A 21,622-nucleotide genomic window follows, 5' to 3' on the forward strand; every position below is an offset into this window, starting at 1 on the left:
TACTGAAAAGGACAGAGACCGCAGGGAATAACTTACTAGTAATCTTAGTCTTCTACAAATTGTTTAAAGGTATTCAGTCTGATACTCATAGAGATAGACAGAGAGTCAGTGAAGATTAAAACCAGAGATGTAGAAATACTGAAAAGGACAGAGACCGCAGGGAATAACTTACTAGTAATCTTAGTCTTCTACAAATTGTTTAAAGGTATTCAGTCTGATACTCATAGAGATAGACAGAGAGTCAGAGAAGATTAAAACCAGAGATGTAGAAATACTGAAAAGGACAGAGACATGTAGCAAGATTTATACATCAAATAATACTGATTTAATATTTCATAATATATCTACTTTTTTGTGTGTAAAATATGTGTATAAAGTTCTTTCCTTTGTCCTGTTCAGTAGGTCATATTTTGGAAAAGTTTATGTTTAACTTGATACATTATCGATACCACATATTTTACCAAAAATGTACTTTAATTCACATATTCGTGACCTTTCAAAACAATGTTTGAGTACTGATAGACAAACAGGAAATAAGCAATTATAATGTATATTGTGTTAAATTTGATTTTATCTGCACTACTAGTATATGTAGAGCATTAATAAAGTATTTTTGTTACAAGTAATCAAAACAATTTCAATCTAACCAGGATACCAATTTATTCGCGCATTCATTGCACTTCACTGTACTTTCATATTTAATAATAGTACTTTCATATTTAATAATAGATACATATCTATAGATAGAAATAATATTATGTGTAAACTGAAAAGGGTCGATCATGTTTATAAAATGAGACAAACTAATTTCACTGGTGAAAAAATCACAAAATTTAAGCATTGTAAAGAAGCGTACAAGCACGACTCATCCGTTTACAGTACACAATCAGAGTTTTAAATAGTTCAATTTGTTATTTAATAAGTGATATTTTTATTTGTACAGAAAAAAAAACATTCCAAATGTAATAGTAAGATTACAAAAAAATAGATATACTGCTATTCCAAAACGGTGGGTAAATGGCAAAACATTAAACTGATTTATAAAAGAAAACCAACTGAAACTGTAAATTTCTTTCTGTACGTTGATTTCAACTTCCACAATGAAACTCACGGTGTTGTATAGTATGACAAAAATAGTATGAATGTGTTAGTATGGTCCATTATCACGACATGTTTGTTTCAACAATTTTGATTCAGTGTTAACGCCTATACTTTTGCATGGTGACGAAATATGGGGAACACATCACCAAGATGCAACTGAAACCGTGTATAAGTACGCAGTTTTAAAATATATGAAACACGCAATATGGCCACTTGACATTGTGATCGAGAGTAACACTCTGTTCATTGCAGCTACAAAGGGTATAAATTTTTGATAAAAACAAAAAAATGCAGATAAAAAGGCTGGTTAAAAAGGGTCTTAACAAATGAGCAACTGGATATCAAGAAAGAGACTTTGATTACGCACGGAAAGGGGACCAAACTACATACGAAACTATTTTTTTGCATATGTGTTGCCATTAAGTGACTCTTAAATGTCACTAGAAGAGAAATGAAAATAGATAGAAACTTATATTTTATAGTCAATGCTCGTGTACACAAGTCAAACACATCTTGTTTACACTTTTATCTGTTTATATATATCTAGACAATTGAGATTAGCAAAGTCCAACGACATACATGTATATTAGAGAAAGCACAAAGCTTTTTTCTGAAAAAAATACCTTTATGAAATTAAAGAAATGTAAAATTTTCCCAGAAATTTGTTCAATAATCTCTTAAGGACAATATATAATGAGTATAATTAAAAGTACGAAGCAATGTTCCTTTAGTTAGTAGCCCCTGTAGAATTATACGAAGGGTTGTTTGTGTAAATTCTTGTCGTTTCACCAGGTGGATCCTAAAATAAATGAACAACTTTGTAGAGTACAGTAACAATTTAATACAAAACAGTATCACAGAAGATCGTGCATGCATTATAAATGATTTATCATAATTGTACAATTTGATCTATATATATGATGTAAAGGACTAGACAAGTAAAATATTTGTCCGGCGATGTAATGATGATATGTATTGAAGGATGAACTTAAACATTATGCTGCTCACAGAACATTCAGCTTGAAATACGTATTGTAAGATATTTTTTTGTTGCTTAAAAGTCTGTCTGTTTTTGTCAACTTATTACAGATATATTTAATTCTTGCTCTTGTTGTTGTTGTTCATAGTAAACGACTTCCGGTGCCTTCATTCGGAAATGTTTGAACTCTTTGTAAAACGTGGCAAAATATATCACGGTGATAAATGCGACCAACCATTCTGATATCGTCGCCACCAGATGTTCTGCATAACCCTAGAATGAGTTTTCGAAGTTTCAACATATAAAATTTTAACAAATTATCCAAATTGTATTTGTCTGCTTCACATTTTCTTTGGCCCAAAAAAGAAGCTAAAACAATCCTTTTACACTTAAATGTATATCGAATACAAAAGAAAAAGAAAACGTATCAAAAAAGTATTGGTATTTCAATATAACATGTTTAACTATATTATTATATCACTTATAATGATACATGTACATATATATTCTTACCGTAGTATATGTAGAAGCAAAATATATTTGTTCAAGTACGAAAGTATATGTGTTAAAATACGATGGTTTTAATAGTATCATGCAAATTTACAATGATGTACACATATAGTAACAAAGTTAGGATAAGGTTATATATTATATAACTTAGCACCGGAATTATTTTTGTTGTTCACACTTTAAATGTAAGATATTTCACATTTTTATATGTGCTTTCGAAATAGAAAACGAACTTCAAAGATTGTCAACAGATAGTCAAAGTATTGCTGTGTACATATACAATTCAACAACACTATAAGCAAAGCTGTTTATTTAAAAAACTTCCATAAATTACGAATTTATAAACAATGTCCTTTTTGCCATAAACTAATTGCAGACTAAAAATAGCTCATCCGGAATATTCACACATTAAAAACAATCAAGAACATGACTCGCGTGACAGTGGAGATATTTACATTGGTAAAGGGCACAGCTAGGAAAAAAACATGTAATCGGTGGTAAACTGTGTATATTTGTACTGATTGTTTTCATTATTAATCATATCATTAGCATATTCAATGAATAGGAAAACGCATTTCCTGTTCCCAACTAATATTGGTATAAGATAATACATACCGGGTGATCTGACGTCCAATCATATATTTCTATACCTGGTCCAGGACCTTTCTCTCCTGCTACAAGAGTCATAACGGATACTGCAGGCATCAGTGAAGGTAACATAGATAGAACGGGAGAATTACAAACATACATGTGCGACTTAGATACTTCTAGCATTCAAAATGAGATGATTGGAAAATAGGATACACGGAAAAAGAAAGGTTTGGTGCATCTGGCATTTATTTCCACAAAACTAGCATTAACGTAGCCTAATTAAACCTACAAATGCTTGCATAAACAGCAAAAAAAATCAAAGTCTACTTATACAATTATGATATCTTACAACATAAAACATTTAAAAATGTATCTACCATCAATAGTCGAATTAATGCAATACAATGTATTATGAAAAGATTATGATTATACATTAACATTTTATTTGAAGTTTAATAGGACTTCAAGACATTTGTACTGTAGTAAAGATGTTGTAAATATTGTTTTCTATTTGGTAACTTTCATCGCGATTATTGGCCGTGTCTATAGCGTTTCAAGATTATTGTTTGAAGACTGTCATAAATAAGCCCGAGTATCGTCATATTTTATTACCACAACATTTTATGATTATTAAACATAACTGTAAATTTTTCAAATCTTGTAAAATGCATATATAAAGTGTAGACAAAGGAAAATAAGTTTCTTTAAATAGGAAATTTTTTTTTAGAATAAATGTCATATAGTAACGTGCAATAATAACTGGAATGCTAGCATACTACTGGGGGGAAATATATATAATACATTGTAAATAATATGTACATTTCTATACATGCAATTAGGTCTGTTCTGTGTTTATGTATAAATTAACCCTCAAATCATTATTCCGAATCAGAATTGTTGATATTGAACTTTTTAACATGTACATGTATATAAAGATACAGTGTTTATATTGGATACCCAAACCTTAAAAGAAAAAACTTACAGGTTCGTCGGAGGACCAGTGTTGTTTAGCTTTACCTGGCCCGGGACCCTTGGAATTTGCAACTACCGCCGCTATCACCACTGGCTCGAGTTAAGGTAATTGTAGTACCTAAGGACATATTAGTGTATCATTGGAAAAGACAATTTCAGAAAAACATGGCGAGGAGCTTGAGCTATACAATCCGCTTAAAATTTTCCATTAAAATGTTGTTGTTTTTTCTCTAGAAATACCATGACGGAAACATTTTGAGTAAATGTCTTACCTTACAAACGAAATCTAGGCCCCTTAGTAAGGATAGGTGATATGTTTTGCACAAAATTTAAATACAAGGGTGGATAAAAAAATACATGGCTTTTCGTTACATTAATTTTGTTTTTGCAGATAATAAGATCAATTATACATAGTAGTTATATATCGGCATTTTTATGTACATTGTATATGTTAAATTTGGTGCTAATGTTGCTTAAATTATTTTTAAATCAGAAACATTTAATCCACATGAACCTAAACGGACTGTATGACTGATTTGTGTCTGAAATGAAATAGTTAATCAAAGGATACACATAATAAGTAAAATAAAGTCTGCAATACACAGTAATATCCTAAACTTTGTTATAAAAAGAGTATTTCCGGCTATATTGAAAGACTGAGACTTATATGAAATTATCGTCTGCAGCACCATGTAAAAGAAGCCTACCACGAACGCCAGGAACGCACCAATCAGATGTACGGTTAAAACATTTGTTTCCTGAAATGTAAATTTGGTTTTAAAGGAAATAAAAATAAGAGATCATCAAGACATTTTTAAGAAAATGTTCCAAGGCATTCCATTTTTGTTTGGTATGTTTTAATAAAGACTCTTTGTTTCTTATAATTTATGTTACTTATTTCACAATTAAGATTATGAATTAAAATTGTCCTTTCTTTTATTACGACCATTATTATAAAATATAATTTTGCTCTAGATGAGGTAATACTATGTACAAATATAAGTAAAGTGTAAGCTATTGTTAATAAAAGAACAGAAAAACTAACATTTCTTAAAGACAGTGTACCCATTAGCATTTGAGAAAACAGGGGCGTATTAATAAATTTAATTTATTTTATGCTTTTCAGTGGATTACTGATTTATCCGTGAAATTTATATTTGATAATTTCACAGTAAAAATTATCAAAATATAATTTCACATGTTTCAATGACGAAACTACTTTTTAAGATTTTCCCCATGTGGTACCTCAATTTTATTTTTGCTGACAATTTTGACAATGTCAGGCTGTTTAAAGAAAAAGCAAAGCTGAAATTGATAAATAACTTAAATGTCAAAAGTAATAAAAAGAAGAAAACTAACTTCTATTCATTCAAATTCCAATCACCAAATTTCGTGTTTCATTTTTTACAGTCTGAAAAATACATTCCTACCACATGCAAAACTGCTCTTCATTACATTTGGGCATATTAAGTATCCTACAAGCAATAACTGCCGTATGCTTTATGAAAAATTGAAAAGCAATGACAGCCATCAGCTCGTTGAACAAGTAAACCACCGCGTTCCTGAGCCGGCTTCCAAGTTTTCCATTTTCCTAGCTGCTTTTTTTAATCTTTTCACATCTGTCAACACTTATTTTTTGTCTGTTACAATCCTCAAATAAGTTTTCTTTCTTTTAAAAAGGTGTATGACTAACAAATCCAAATGATATCCCTCTGAATCAAACACAATTAATTTCCCCCGTGAAATACACAACTTTAAAAAATGGCTGCCGCTTACATTTAACAAAGCCAGGTCTAATATAAATTCGCAGTAAGTAACAGAAATATGGATGGATGGGTGGACTTTTCTCCTTCAAGAATTGTTTGTTTTTATTATTAAAACAAGCGATCATTCATATTTTTTTAATTAAATGAATGGATTCACCGTCAGTTAACGTTGGTTGTCGAACTTATTTTCAGCTTAAGACTTCTTGTTTTTAATGAGAATTTCCGACTAAATGGGTCTCTCAATGGGGAAAATAGATTTTAATATTAAAGTTAATATTATGGAAATTTCGTTTTAACTTGTTTTTAAGCATAAAATAAAAAGATTTTTTTTTTGTTGTGTAAGATGTAATTTTATTTCATCTCGTGAACTTTAAAAACAGTATTCTCACTCGTGCTACGCCACTCGTGAGAATACTGTTTTTAACGGCCCACTCGATGAAATAAAATTTCATCTTACACACAAACAAACAAATATCCTCTATATCTGTTAGTAAATGCTCTATATTATTGAATAAATGGCAATAATATCAAATCTTAAAATTAATTTATTTTCAAAGAAATAATTTAAAAAGAGAGGAAAAGTAGGAAAATGTTTGATAAATAGACGTACCTGAAAATTACCAACTAAGCTAACACCAAATATTTTAAGCAATCCGATAATAAATGCAATGGTATTTAAACAGAGCAAACATCGTCTGCCGCTTCCCTCAAAATGATACAAACATTGTCTATATCTTGTATAAATTATGATTCCCGCTGCAAAACAAAATAAATTGAAACAGAAATAAAACGTTTACTTTTAATCAATTTATATAACATAATGAAATGATATAATTATGATAATGTTACAGACAAAATGTGTGTATATTAATTAAATCTGATTAAAATCAACTCTAAATAACGCTCCGCGTTTAGATCTGACCATCACCAAATACGGAGACACTTTTCAAATACTCAAATTATAGACGAGCGTTCATAATTTTGAAAGCGATTCTGTGTCTATTCTTAAAGGCTGGGAAGGTCATCATCACGATTTTAAGATATTACGCTGGAACAAACATGGCGTCGTCCATGAACGTAATTGGCGTCCGCGCCGAAGCGCGGCGCCCTTTTATGTAATGAAATCAGATTTTGTGAAAGGGCGACAGCAACTTCTCGAGCCTTTTATAGTTGTTCATAATAATAGCCGATCATTCCGATTGGTATGAGGGTGCTTGATTATTAATTAGTCGTGATTTGTACAATGAATAGCGAACTGGAGAATTTCGCAATGCAAACATTTTCAAATTAGAATCTAAATAACCTTTTCCGTCAATCAATCGCGCTCTTCAGGGTATTTCTATTTATCATTTTGTAGTACACAGTGGATTATTATGGTATGTTATTCCGAAAGTTGTAAATAGAATGATGAGTTGATGACCTAAATATTCCGAAAATCTATTTATAGATGGATGTACTCCTGTCGGTAAATCCCGGTCTCTCCTGGTCTATTTTGACGACCGGCGAATAGTACCACACGTTTATTGTCCGGTCTCTCCCGGTTTTGGAGTAGATGTTTGATATCGTAACAGAACAGAACAAATATTTTTACAGATAAACACGGATTTATTAATATAAATCCGTGAGATAAATAAGCTTTTTTTTCTTCAAAATGAATGTTTGTCACTTAGTTTGGTTACAATAATTAAGAAACACAGATCAACTCTCAAAATTATTGATTATTATTATAGATAAACATACAATTCGAAAAAAAAACCCAACAACACACATCGCATGTTTTATTTTATCTTTATGAGATAAAAACAATAAATATGTACAATAATTGAGAAAAAATGTACATTTTTATGGCATTAATATGACACTATCAACTTTGAAAATCAGATTTTATGAATTATTTAATTGATTGATAATTTAAGAAATGATAAAGAAAAATACAAATGTACATGTATATGGTTTAAGAATAAACAATATTATATATTGAAAGATTAACCATAATTTACTGACTTTTTGCAGTTAAGTTTTGACTTATAATCGTCGGTCATTATGACAATTGAATTCTTAAAATAATAGTAAACGTAAAAATTCAGTATTAAAATAGTGCATAAAACACAAAAAAGAAAAGCAAACAATATTCATAAAATCTGTATTTTTTTTATTAAAAAAGATATTACAATTAGTGTATAATAAACATTTATGCTCAACATGATCAACATGGTAATATAACAAGTGTCTTATTGTTACTAAGTGTGAACAGATACCTTAAGAGGGGGTCTTCGCTAATAGCGATAACATAATAAGGGACAATTACACAAGTGTGGTGTTGATCATGCGTTACTCAAATGGATTATAAATGATTGTATACATGTATATCCGTTGCTATTAATAATCACGATCATAAAGAAATAACAAGTAATATTCTAATTTCTAGCATGCCAATCAAATTTATAAATAATGAACAATGTCTTTCGTTCCTTCGTTCATAAGTGATATACAATTCTGGTAAAAACCAATGAACCATTGAACAGTTTATCAACATATATCTACTAGTTCATCTGCACCTGATGCATTTCTTGCTTGGACGCCCTTTGATGCTTTGCATCAATGCTTTTCTTGTTATCTATTGTTAGTAAGCTTGATATGTGTTCCCTAGTTCGGTAATAGTAAATATTAAATAGTAAAGTGATTGAAACAATCACCAATACACATGTGAAAATTCATTCAAAGTTTGTGTACTATTTTTATTGTAAGCCTGAAAAAATCCTAAGGTGGTGACCGGATTTTTGAACTCCGGACCTCTTGATTACAAGGCGAACACTCAACCATAGTGCTGTTTAAGGGTAAACCCAACAGCAAGGCTGTTGGAAATGACCTACACCTGTAATCACGGCGGGAGATTAGAATAGCTAATCGATATTATAGGAAAAACAAATCTTCTGAAAACACACTGTTATTAAAAACTAAACGCAATTGTTATAAAATTTCAAAAAAGAAAGCACGTGCAAAATACAATATAAATCAAAAGCAAAATCTACAATATTTAGCAAAACATCAACCAAAAATATTTTGGAAAGAAATACGTAAAATAAAAAATAAAAAATCAACAGCGAGTGACATTAGCAAAGAGGAATTTTTTGAACATTTTAAAACCCTTTTTTCAGCAGACAATGTATTTAGCAATGATGAAACAGAGAGTAATTTGGCTGAGGCTTGTTTAGAAGAGAATGTTATTTTACAATTAGATAAAGAGTTTACTATCTCAGAAACTGAAAAAGCAATTTCATCATTAAAGTGCGGGAAAAGCGGAGGTGTTGATAATTTAATAAGTGAGATTTTTTTAGAGTGTAAAGATATAATTACACCAACCCTTTGTAAATTGTTCAATTATATGTATATAAATTGTGTTTATCCTGAAACCTGGACAAAAGGAATTATTGTTCCCGTGCCTAAAAAGGGAAACTCTAGTGATGTAAATAATTATAGAGGCATTACTTTAACTAGTGTTTTTTCAAAAATATTTTCAATTATGTTAGATTCTCGCCTACGAGGGTGGGCAGAAAGTAATAATTTGCTGTCCGACTATCAATTTGGTTTTCGTAAAGATAAAAGCACTATAGACTGTATTTTTGCTCTTAACTCAATTATAAATAAAGTAATAAAAAATGAAAATAAAACATTATATTGTGCATTTATTGATTTTCGTAAAGCTTTTGATGTTGTTTATAGGAATGGTATATGGTTAAAACTAATAAAACACGGAGCGTCTTCTAGAATTGTAAATATGTTAAAAGTCATGTATGAAAATGTTAAAACATGTGTAAGAGTAAATGGCTCCTTAAGTGAATTTTTCGATTGTAACACAGGCGTTAAACAAGGAGAACCATTATCTCCTCTGTTGTTTATATTTTTTATTAATGATATGTATGACTTTTTATACGATGACAATATAGATTTTTTCTCTATTGAAGATTTAAAATTATTTCTTTTATTGTTTGCTGATGATACTGTGTTGTTCTCATATACAAAAGAAGGATTACAAATATTATTAGACAAACTACATTTATATTGTCAAAACTGGGGAATAACTGTTAACCCCGACAAGTCAGTTGTAATGATATGTAAAAAGGGCAATAGGCCTTCAAATGATGTTTTTCTTTACGATAATAAAATTCTTAATATTGTTAAAAACTTTGTATACTTGGGTGTAACAATTTCCTCAAACGGTAGCTTTAATCAAGCACAAAAATGTTTATCTGAGCAAGCCTTCAAGGCTTTATATGCACTCAACTCGCTTTTTGATAACTTGTCATTGAATGTTTCTGAAAAAATTAAACTGTTTGATTCTATGATAATGCCTATTCTTAACTATGGGTCTGAAATATGGGGCTTTCATAATTCACCAGATATTGAGCGAGTTCATAAAAAGTTTATGAAGCAAGTTTTAGGTGTTAGACAACAAACATGTAATGCTACCGTATATGGTGAATTAGGTAGAGTTCCCCTTCTTGTTTTACGTAAGATTAGTATTGTAAAGTTTTGGTTTAGAACTGCTAAGAATCCAGATTCGTTTTTGTATAAACTTATGATGATGACAGATAATAACAATCAGTTTGTTAATAAATGGACCAATGATGTAAAATGTCTCCTTCAAGACTTAGGCTTTTCTTACTTATTTGATAACCCGCATTCTATTTTTCTTAAGTCTATTATCCAACGTATATATGATCAATATTATCAACAATGGTTTTCTGAAATTAATAATTCTAGCAAACTTGATACGTATAGTTTAATTAAAACACGTTTGGAAAAGAGAAGTATCTTGATTGTATTATAAATAATAGATATAGAATAGCCCTTTCACGTTTTAGATGTTCTGCTCATAAATTAATGATTGAAGAAGGAAGATTTAGAAATATTGAAAGAAATCAACGATTTTGTTTAAAATGCAATATGAATGTAGTGGAAACGGAATATCATTTTTTACTTGCTTGTCCGTATTACATTGATCTACGAAGAGAATATTTACCTAAATACTACTGCTCTTGGCCAAATGTACACAAATTTAAAATGTTAATGAATAACTCACAACAGAATGTTATAAAGAAATTATCACAATTTATTTACTATGCAACTTTAGCTAGAGAAACAACTGGTAGCTAATTCCAACTAATTTCAAACATTAATTATAATAGTCTTAATATTTATTTCATGACTGTGATATTATATATGTAATATTACTTTTCTCGTATTTAGATCTTTTATGCATTTGTTAATATGTTAATATGTTTATATGTATGTATACACGCCATTATTGTTTATGGCAATAGACATTATGTTTGTGCCTTAATAAAATCTCTTGAATCTTGAATACACCTTCAATAACAGAATTCACACTTGTAATAAGAGATTAAAACACTGCAGAGTAGGACCGGAAGGTGATAGATCTAATAAAAAAACACACACACACACTTTGAAATTTCTTTTGTTGAAATTCCTGTTTACTTTTTGTATGTTCAAAGTACTACTGTAGAATCTAGAAACAAGTTTTTTAAATGGGTCATTCTATTAAACTTTCCTATTTAGATACAAATAAATGCAAATATATGAATATATAAAGAAAGTACTATGTAAGTAAAATCAGTTTGTATTTACACTTATGGGAGTGTAAAACACTTTTAATCATATACATATTTTATAAAAATCGACGAAATATATGAAACCTGCAAAAAATTGTATGTCCCAATTCCTAGGTGGCATAATTTGTGTTTAATTATTATTAAATATATTGCCATTTTAATTACAGTTATTATTTATACATAAAACATAAAAGATATGTCATTTGATAAGTCAAACATTTTCGCTAAATTCCATGATTAAATTTGACTTTTTATGTCACATAACCCGTCCCATCACTTAATTATCATTTCTGTAACATTTTATTAAAAATCAGTGTATACAAATGTATTGAATTGCCTCCCTTGAATACTCATTTTATGTGACGTCATACAACCTTTGAAAGGCGGGAACAATTTGAGCTAGATTTTTGTGTGCTAGATGGCAGAAATAGGAGGAGACATTTTGATTGGTAAGTACATTTTTTTGCTTACATTTAAGGAACATCATTGCCGAACGCTGTGTAAATGTATAACTAACATGAAATGCATAAATTTTCAAAAATCTACCTAAGTATTCTATTGTAATCTTAAACATTACTTAGAAATGATTATCAATTGTAAACACTCATAGGGGCTTCCAAAAATAAAAATTGATCATATTTATCATTCCCGTAACTCTCATTTCCGTAACCTGTTAACTGGTTACGGTAATGAGGAAAGTGTTACGGAAATGAAAGGTTTCAGGTCTAGAATGATTATATATCTATAAATAAGCAATGGTAAATAGGATTAACAGAAATTCTGAATCAAAATCAATATCAATAATAAGCAGCATAGGTAATAAATTTAATATATTTAATTAGAGCTATCATTATGATGGGAAATATAAAAAAAAAGAAAAAGAAAAAAAACAACGATCACTATATGAAAATCCAAACAATAGACATAAAATATTAGTCAGCACTATAACTGTAGATATTTGTTTTACATTATAATAACTCTGCAACTTAAAACATACATGTAAATAATAAGGATACAATTTTAACAATAATAACAGTAATATAACTATAATGAATATAATATTATATATTATAAATGATAATATTTTTATCACTATCATAATGATAATATAATTGTTATTTTTATTTATCTAAAACAATACAAAACCCTTTTATAGACTAAACATGACAATTTACATAACATACCAATTTTTCAGCGTTACGACGTGAAATTGACGCAATAGACAAGTGGCTTGGAAGTCTTCAGAGACAACTTAGTGAGCTTTTGCTTGGTGATAGTGAAAGAAATTTTGAATGGACCTGCAGAGTTGTTACCTTGTTTGAACATATCCTTGACACTAAAGATTTACTCCATTTGAAAAGAAGACAAATTGCACAATGGGGAAGTCAAACAAGGAAAGGGTAGCTAGGTGGAGGGAAAGAATGAGGGCTGATCCGGTTAAATATTAACAGTATAAGCGAAAAGAACATGAACGATATCTAAAGAAAAAAGAGGTCTTGTTAGACCAATCGAAGATATGACTCCTCGAGAACAAAATAGAGCTTGGAGAATCAGAAGTCAGAGGAAAAGAAGCAAAAGACGCAAATATTTGAAAAATATGATGACTCCACCAACATCACCAGATGAACAAAGATTAGAAAACAGATGTCAGCAGGCCGCTCAAAACAGTGGCCGTAGAAAGAAGCTTAAAGACAGGGCCAAGGCATACAGAAGAAGTATAGAACTAACAACTGCATTGAGAAAAGAAACACGCCTGAAGGAAAGGTACAAAAAAGGAATCAGCGACTGATGAAAGCAGAAGGGAAGAAATATAGCAATAAATTTGCTCAGACAAAATGAAAAAGAAAATCATAAAACATTTAGCAGGTTGATGAAAGATCATATAAGAAGAAGATACCAAGACACAAAAAGCTATAAACAGAGGCAGTTGATTTCCACACTCATATGCAGCCATGCCGTTTTGCAGAAATACAGGTTAAGAAAATATGCGTCGAAAGTTCTTTGTATGACCATGAGAAGATTGAAGGGCACACCAATTAAATCTGTTGCGAGAATTGCTACTCATAAGAAGGAGGTAATGGATTACTTTGAAAGAGATGATAATAGTAAAATAAAGGCTGATAAAAAAAGCAACTATTACAAAATTTGGATGTAAAAAACAGATTCGACTTCTGAATGACGATATAATAAATATACATGAAAAGTATCAGTCTGAAACAGGCAAGAAGATATCTTATAGTTTATTTTGCAGATTTAAGCCTTTCTGCCAAATTCAGCAGACAGACAGACATGATACCTATGTAAAATACATGACAACCTCCATATGAAATTAATACTAGTAACTGCATTTTCAGCAAACATGTACAAAACAAAAATATAAATAAAATTATTCACGTTTCCCATTGTTATTTCATTCCAGTCCATAGTTTAGTTTATGCTTTAATAAGTCTACAACATATTTTGTTTCATGCATATTTCATTACATTGCACGGTTTTCACGTGTTTTGTACCAGTGTGTAGGTATATATTCGGTGTTTTACTATTGTTTAACAGCAGAATTCCCAGAGCCGCAGAAAGGACGTCGTTTTTGGTCAAATACAATGCCTAAATCCTATTCTGTTGTTTTGGTTTCTTTCTAGTAAGAATATATAACATGGGATAAGTGGAATAATGCATTTTACTCAACGACACAGGTGAGTAAAATGAATCTGGTGAAAAGTATGACCTGCGACAATTCTCTAAACAAGAAAGAATGTATGTATAAAGAATGTACAGAATGTATACTACCATTAAACGATACCGTTACAATAGGAAGGCAAGTGGTGTGGAAGATATGGCGAAATAAAAGGGTTGAAATACCGCAAACCAGTAGCGATATGAAGGTCATTACTAAAACTGTAAAAGAAAATTAGCAAGGCACGATTCAACAACTACACGATGAAGTTCAGGTTGAGGCAAGCAGATCTCTAAGACATATTTATAACATACGACACCAGTACAGAGCAATAAGTCAACTGAAAGACAATCTAAATGATGATGAGATATTGATGCACACAGATTTCAGCGAAAACTATCAATGTAAGTACCATCAAGAAATCCAGTCTATACACTTTGGAGTATCACAGCAGCAAATCATTTTGCATACTGGGATGGCCTATGTAAAGGAGCAAGCGTTCGCCTTCGCAAGCGTCTCAGATTGCCTCATGCATAATCCTGTTGGAATTTGGGCACATTTAGAACCTGTTGTAATCTGGTTGAAGCAGAAGTCAAATTATATTCTCCACATATTGTCGGACGGTCCAACAACTCAATACAGATATAGGCAAAATATGTATGTTTTCCATGAAGTTGTTTGACCTTGGGTTCACAAATGGATCGTGGAATTATTTGAGGCATCGCATGGCAAAGGGGCAGCTGATGGAGTAGGTGCATCAGTAAAACAGTAAGCTGATAGGGCAGTTAATGTAAGAGGAAATGACATAACATGTGCCAGAGAAATGATTGAGTCCATTAAAGAAGCTGGAACATCTGTGGAGATATTTCAAATTAAAGAGGCTGAAGTTGAGAAGATGGAGCAAGACATTCCAAAGAAATTGAAATCTGTTCCAGACACTATGAAAATTCATCAGGTTTGTTGAATTTTAATCATAAAATAATATAATAATCCATGTAGCAGAAAGTTAAAAGATACAGGTTTGTGCTGTTGAAAATGTTGAAATTTAATGGTTAAGAATTGCCTTTGAATTAATCATCGATCTTAAACAAAACGTATGGAAGTGAAGTAATACGTATATTTATTGCATTTATAATATATTTCAATTCATAAGCATGCAATGCATTGGCATAATTTTAACATAGTAAAACTGCAAATTTATATCTAATGAGGAATTTTGCAGCAATTCTGTTAATCAAAATGCATCATATTATATATTTGTTAAACAATATTTAAAAAAAAGATTGACTTTTATATGTTTTTCAGTCCTGGTCAAATCTCAAGGTTAAGTATTAACAAGAGTGTTATCGTGCTTCTGTAGTCGTCCCAAAATGTGCTATTGTTACGGAATCACGGAAACAACATTTATTGACAAGGTAAAAACAGTAGTTTAGTAGTTTAATATGCATTGTATAATTTATCAGATCTGCCTAGAAAGTCCCAGGATCTTTAATTCATTGCTTTTCGGCAAATAACTGAGAGTATACCTGTAGATCTGTCGACAGATATGACTCTCTGTTTATATTGTTCAAATATAGGATTTCATATATCAGTGAAGTCGTTTTGGAAAATACTGACGTATAATAGTTATTATTGGTTAAGCGTTTCGGTTAAGGCTCTTTTAAAATTATCTGTACTTAATCAAGTATACAGAAAGTATGCATATTAACTAATCACACTTTTATTAATATAATCTAAGTGTTTGTATTTGAGTCTACAGTTGTCAACTATTTGTGTTTGTTTTCTTTGCTTTTGATGATATCTCTTTTGTAATAGTTTTTGTGTGTATATATTAACAATAATTTTATTTCAGTATGATCAAAGTTCAAAGTCTCTTGATTACCAGTCTTACGTTTCTAATGGACATTCAGAATTGGCACAACCTGCTATTACGAATCCACAAAATCAATCCGAAAGTCTGCCACAGATGGAAACAAAAGTAAGTCATCACAATTTTCATTGACATTTAACAAAACCTTTAAATAATCGAATGATTGCCAATATAACTTTACTATATATGCATTTGTAAATTGATTAAAACCAAGAATGATTGTGTCTACTATTATCTTATGCCAAGTGTTGTGAATAAGCATATATCTTTATATAATTGTATTATTTGTTTTTCAGGACAATGAACCAGTACTTCAGTCAATAGACACAGTAGATGAAACATTAATTGATCAGTACATTGTTGTTATATATGACCGTATTCCATATCCAGGCAGGGTGTTGGATGTTGATGAAAATACCTACAAGTTCAAGTGATGCATAAAGTCAGCCCGAAATTACTAAACACATATTTTTGGCCTTTCCTTCCTGATATCTGTTTGGTACCCCTTGGATAAGGTCATAACATTGCTTAAGTCGCCCCCAGAGAGCACTTCTAACCGCCACTATAAAATATGTGAAAAGATATGGGAAATCATTGAATGCAATCTTTAAAAAATGTCATTAGTGACTGCATGAGGAATGAAATATGATTGTTCGTGGTTAAAAAGTTTGTGGTTAAAAAGTTAAGGTTCTTCTAAGTTTTGTTAATTATAAATATGTACATGGAAAACAGTATAGTTCGTTAAATAACGCTGCGTTAAGGGTGTACAAAATTGTGGTTTCACCATATTCCAGTCATCTAGAATATAATACTGTTGTTTTGTTTTCTTAGAAAGCATTTTATGTATTTGTTACCATCAAAAATGAGCGGTCTCTAAACTCCATTTAAAACAATGAAATATTAATAAAAGAAATATAAAAAATGCTACTCAGACTTTGCATTGATTGAAGCTTACAAAATTTAAAAGATTAAATGTTCCGTGATATAAAATCATAAATGAAATTCCATTTTTTATACTTAAAGATTGTTAAAAGTTATCTTTAGTTTAATGATTTGTTTCCAGGGATCTCGTTTGGTGCAATGAAGCTTTTAACTAGTTAGCTGTATCAATAATTGTTAATCCTATACTTAAACGATTTTTATCAAATTGAAATACAATCATTTCTACATATTTTCATGAATTTTATCTCTGAAATATGATTTGCTTTAATTGTTATATTAATTAATGAAAAGAAGGTTTAAGGTGCAGATTACATTATCTGTAAAAGTTTAGTGGTTAACGATGTTATGAGAATAAATTTGAATTAATTCCTTATGTTTAGTTAATTGTCATTTCCGTAACTCAGTTATCATTACCGAAACCAACATTTCATTTCCGTAACATATCAAAATATTCATACTATTTAAATTGGCAAAAGGCATATTATATAAACTAAATTAACAATTAACAGTACAGTTCATAATTCATATTTAGACATAATTGTTTATCTTCTACTTTGATCGAATAGATCCTGCTATTACAAATACTTGACCATTTTCACTTATTTTTTTCATGAACACATAAATTAAGCAAATTGTTTCTTTCCAAAAGCATAAAACGCAGTTTTTGACATTTTCTCGGCACTAAAATTTAAAAATATATTATCTGAATTTAAGCTTTGATTAAAATCATCACTTTCTAAAAAAATATCACAATGAAATGTTCGGTTACGGAAATGATATTTCCTTTCTCCTGTGCAGACAAACCCCAACAGTTTCTTATTGTTAAGTACATTTCTAGTCATAATCATTACCAGAAATGTACTGTTACACAAGTATGTAACATAAGGCACACTTCTGTTATATTGTAATTGGCACATACTATATTATCAAAGTAGCCAAAAATAATAGAATGACCCATTTTCATTTTTTTCGAAATGAATTTGTCGTATTATTTCTTTAAATTTCAATAGAAAAAAAACTGTGTGTGTACGAAATACGCTTAAAATCAATAGAGGATATTGAATGAGTGTAAATTTAATACTGAATTTATTGAACGAGTTGAATAAAATAATATTCTGCTAGCCTTTGGCGAGCGTAATATTATTTAATTCAACGAGTTCAATTAATTTAATATTAAACTTACACGATTTTAATATTCTATTAATCACATACCAATGCTAAAGACCGTTTGAAGCGAAAAAGACCCATTTTTCATTGACGCGCCTATAGTACAACGCTAACATTTAACTCAAATATGTTTATATAAGGAAAATGACGTCACGTCAAAATAATTATATGCACGGCCGTGCAATACCATTTTTTCGGAGTCGTAAAACCTACTTTCACTTTTACAGACGTAAAATGTGACGTCATTATTTCAGTTTGTGCACGTGCACATGTTCAGCGGGCTGATAACTAGTTCTCGGCCCGGGCCGCAAACTCATAATAGGTCACGTGACACTCATAATTAGTTGAAATCATAGGCGATTTTGTTACTTTATATAGTAACAAGTGTATTAAAGGACGTTTTAATTGAGCAAACTCTGAATGAAGGCGAAACAAATAAAATCTAAGGTGGATTATCAGATCTACATGTCAGAAATAAGTAGATCTTAACTTGAGTCAGTATGATATTAATTATATTAGAAACAGATTTAACTGATCATAATGCAATGTTGATCCGGAAACTTCTGTATTCACTAATCGAATATGCAACAGTTATAGATATTTTACAGTAAAATTAACTTTTTTTCTTATTTGATATATTCGTCTGGTCATTTTTGCAAAATTAAACGAATACGTCACAAAGTCTTGCTCATGTGCCGTAAGTGTCATGGGTTTTATATATCTTACCTAGAGCAGCACCAATGTTAAGCAACTGACCAAATACACAACTTTCGGGGGAACTGGTTCCAGTGTCGCTGATGTATGGGAAGACGGGTTCAACATGATCATTTCCTACAGCTATAGAGTATCTGGAGAAAAAAAAACAACACAATGATCTATAAATGAAAGGTCGATCAGATTTATGGGACCAGCTGATTAGTTATATAGTGGTTTACATTTATGAACGCATTTCTTATATTACAGTAGATCCCCTCTATGATAACTTTAAGTTCGAGTAAAATATATCCTTTGATGTAAACCTTCATATATTTACATCATTGAATAGATTGAAACTAACCTCTATGATCTAGATTCTATTCCACAATTCAGCACAAGTTAAGCTAATCTAGATTTTATAGACAACAGTTCTAAATGCCTGTGTAAATTCAGCCCTTTAAAGTTCAGGCAGAATCTAGATTCAGAACTTCTTACAAACATAATAATAGTCAACTTGAAAGTTCTTACGTGATAATGAAAGACACGGGTAGATATACTGCTATGATGATGGGTAGCCAGTGATGCCTAGTTTCTAACATAGCTTCCGGCACTTACGTCGTCACGTGATCATTAGTATGTCTGTAGAAACGAAAATAAAAATGAATTAGTTAGCTAAATGAAACATTCCTTTTTATCCGATAATTTTATTTTTGACTGTTTTGCTTTGCCATAAGCAAAGGTTATGTTTACAAACATTTACTAAGTACTAGCTATATGACGTCATTCCTGATGACGTAATTCCTTTTTTAATAGAACTTACATAAGTGAGCACCACACTGAATACCGTATCCCGGTATATAATATAACGGGCAAGGCGCTTGAATCATAAAATGCTAAAATCTTAAACTTTAATAGGTCTAATTCATCTTTTCACACCGATTTATGTATGATAATGAAGGAAAAATGTAAAAATCGGCGAAAAAACTATATTTGTCTATTTTGTGATCATGATTTCAGGCGCTCCAATCCTGTATTGAGTTAAATCCAACTTTTCATACTACAGTCAGCCTAATGGTCTGTAAGACTTCAGAGCGTGTTCTATTTTAGTCTGTCTACTTATTACGAATACATATGATGCGACATACTGTAGCCTTAGATCTAAGCTTATCAAAACTTTATTTTTTTAGTACAACAGCAAGTAGATCTTAAATAAGACGCAGATGAATTTAATGAATATCTTTGTTTTGTTTCCTTGCAGTAGGAACATGATTACGTCATATTTATATGTCGAAAAAATAGTGAAAATAAGAACCCCTAAAAGAAAGCCCAAAACGGTAAAATTGAAAATGTCGCAGAATCGGTTTGATTGAGCCTGTTCATGGACGGTACTATCAAGTGCAAACTGGTACCGTCCACGCCCCCCCCCCAGCACCGGCTTAAGTAGAATTCAACATTTAAACAAGAAATGGTAAAATTTTGAATTTAGAAACATCCGCAGATGTGTTTATACGGCGGTTATCAGAGGACGATAAATAAACAAATTCGTTACGTGTACTGTACAGCTTTGCCAGCACTTCTAATGTTACTGCAAAATGAAGCAGCCTAGATCTACCGGCTAAAATCGCCGACAGATCTTTATATAGATCTTAAACAATGTCATGGAACCTTTATAGATATATAGATCTCTATCTACAACCCCGAAAATTGCTACGTATGTTAGAAATCTACAAATGTTTTGAGCACAACATGATTCATAACGTTTAAACAAATATATATTTTTTATAAGAAATTTATATGTAGGCCTATACATCATGAATGAATATTAATTAAAGATCTACAAGTGTGCACATATTTGTTTTAATCTTAACAAATAACCATATACCCCTCCTCTTCCCCTTCCACTCCCCACACCTCTCATTACCACCTTTATCAGAGACATGTTTAAGTATATCAATAGTTAGGACATGTGCTGTTATAAGTTCATTAAACATATAAATTATGATAAACAAGATCGACAAGGAAAGGCGGCACTCAATGAAAACATGATTTGTCATATCTCTTTAGATAATGAATCTTTGTGTATGTAAGAAAACTATCCTAATTTACAAGAAACCAACTTGACATTAAATATAGAATGGGGGTCAAACCGATATAGGTCGTAGCATTTATTTGTGTACTGAAAGAAATAATTAAATTTTGATTATAGATAAACAAGAAATTATCAGTTACAAATACGTTTAACTTATTTCCTGCCACTTTTAACAACAGTCAAATAATCTGATACATGGTAACATCAACTAATGAATTAAAACACGACTTGTCATATTATTATGATTTATCATCACTTATTTCTAATATTTCAAATAGACACCAAATTATTAAAGTCTTAGTAAAGAGGGCTCTAAAACATACAACAACAATCATGTTAAAAGAAATAAAATGTTGACTCTTCTGGAGTATGGTCCGACACCCCTTTGATTTAATGCAGTAGATCATAATTCTAACCTATTTAGATAGGTAATGCATTTGGGGGGTTATACCTTTATGCGCATTTTATAATATTGCACGTTTGTAACGATAATCGTGATATTAAGTTCATGTTTATAATCTACGAGTATAATGTACACGGCTGCAGTCGACTTATGAAATAATTTCTTTTAGCTCTGTATAAAGGAAGTTTGCAGTGTTATATATTTTCGTTATAAAATTCTTGTCAGGTAA

General features: G+C 30.6%; 1 protein-coding gene across 12 annotated transcripts in view; it reads right to left on the reverse strand.

The window, feature by feature from the left end:
• Positions 1-1,762: 1,762 nt before the first annotated feature.
• Positions 1,763-21,622, reverse strand: part of LOC132758293 (DNA damage-regulated autophagy modulator protein 2-like) — a 65,557-nt gene continuing 45,697 nt past the window's right edge. For 4 of the 12 annotated variants that reach the window (XM_060749861.1, XM_060749864.1, XM_060749859.1 and 1 more), the window contains exons 2-7: positions 19,430-19,540; positions 18,932-19,053; positions 6,530-6,675; positions 4,725-4,911; positions 4,164-4,243; positions 1,928-2,353 (exon numbers count right to left, since the gene is read on the reverse strand). In XM_060749861.1, the coding sequence (XP_060605844.1) occupies positions 2,177-2,353; positions 4,164-4,243; positions 4,725-4,911; positions 6,530-6,675; positions 18,932-19,053; positions 19,430-19,500 (783 nt within the window). In that variant the 5' untranslated portion in view covers positions 19,501-19,540 and the 3' untranslated portion in view covers positions 1,928-2,176. Of the gene's footprint in view, positions 1,901-1,927; positions 3,286-4,163; positions 4,244-4,724; positions 4,912-6,529; positions 6,676-18,931; positions 19,054-19,429; positions 19,541-21,622 lie in introns of those variants that run through there. The other 8 variants (XR_009629558.1, XM_060749868.1, XM_060749867.1 and 5 more) reach the window with 8 other exon arrangements.

The sequence above is a fragment of the Ruditapes philippinarum genome, unplaced genomic scaffold (genome assembly GCF_026571515.1).
Source record: "Ruditapes philippinarum isolate M1 unplaced genomic scaffold, ASM2657151v2 ctg1402_1_1_1_1, whole genome shotgun sequence".
NCBI lineage: Eukaryota > Metazoa > Mollusca > Bivalvia > Venerida > Veneridae > Ruditapes > Ruditapes philippinarum.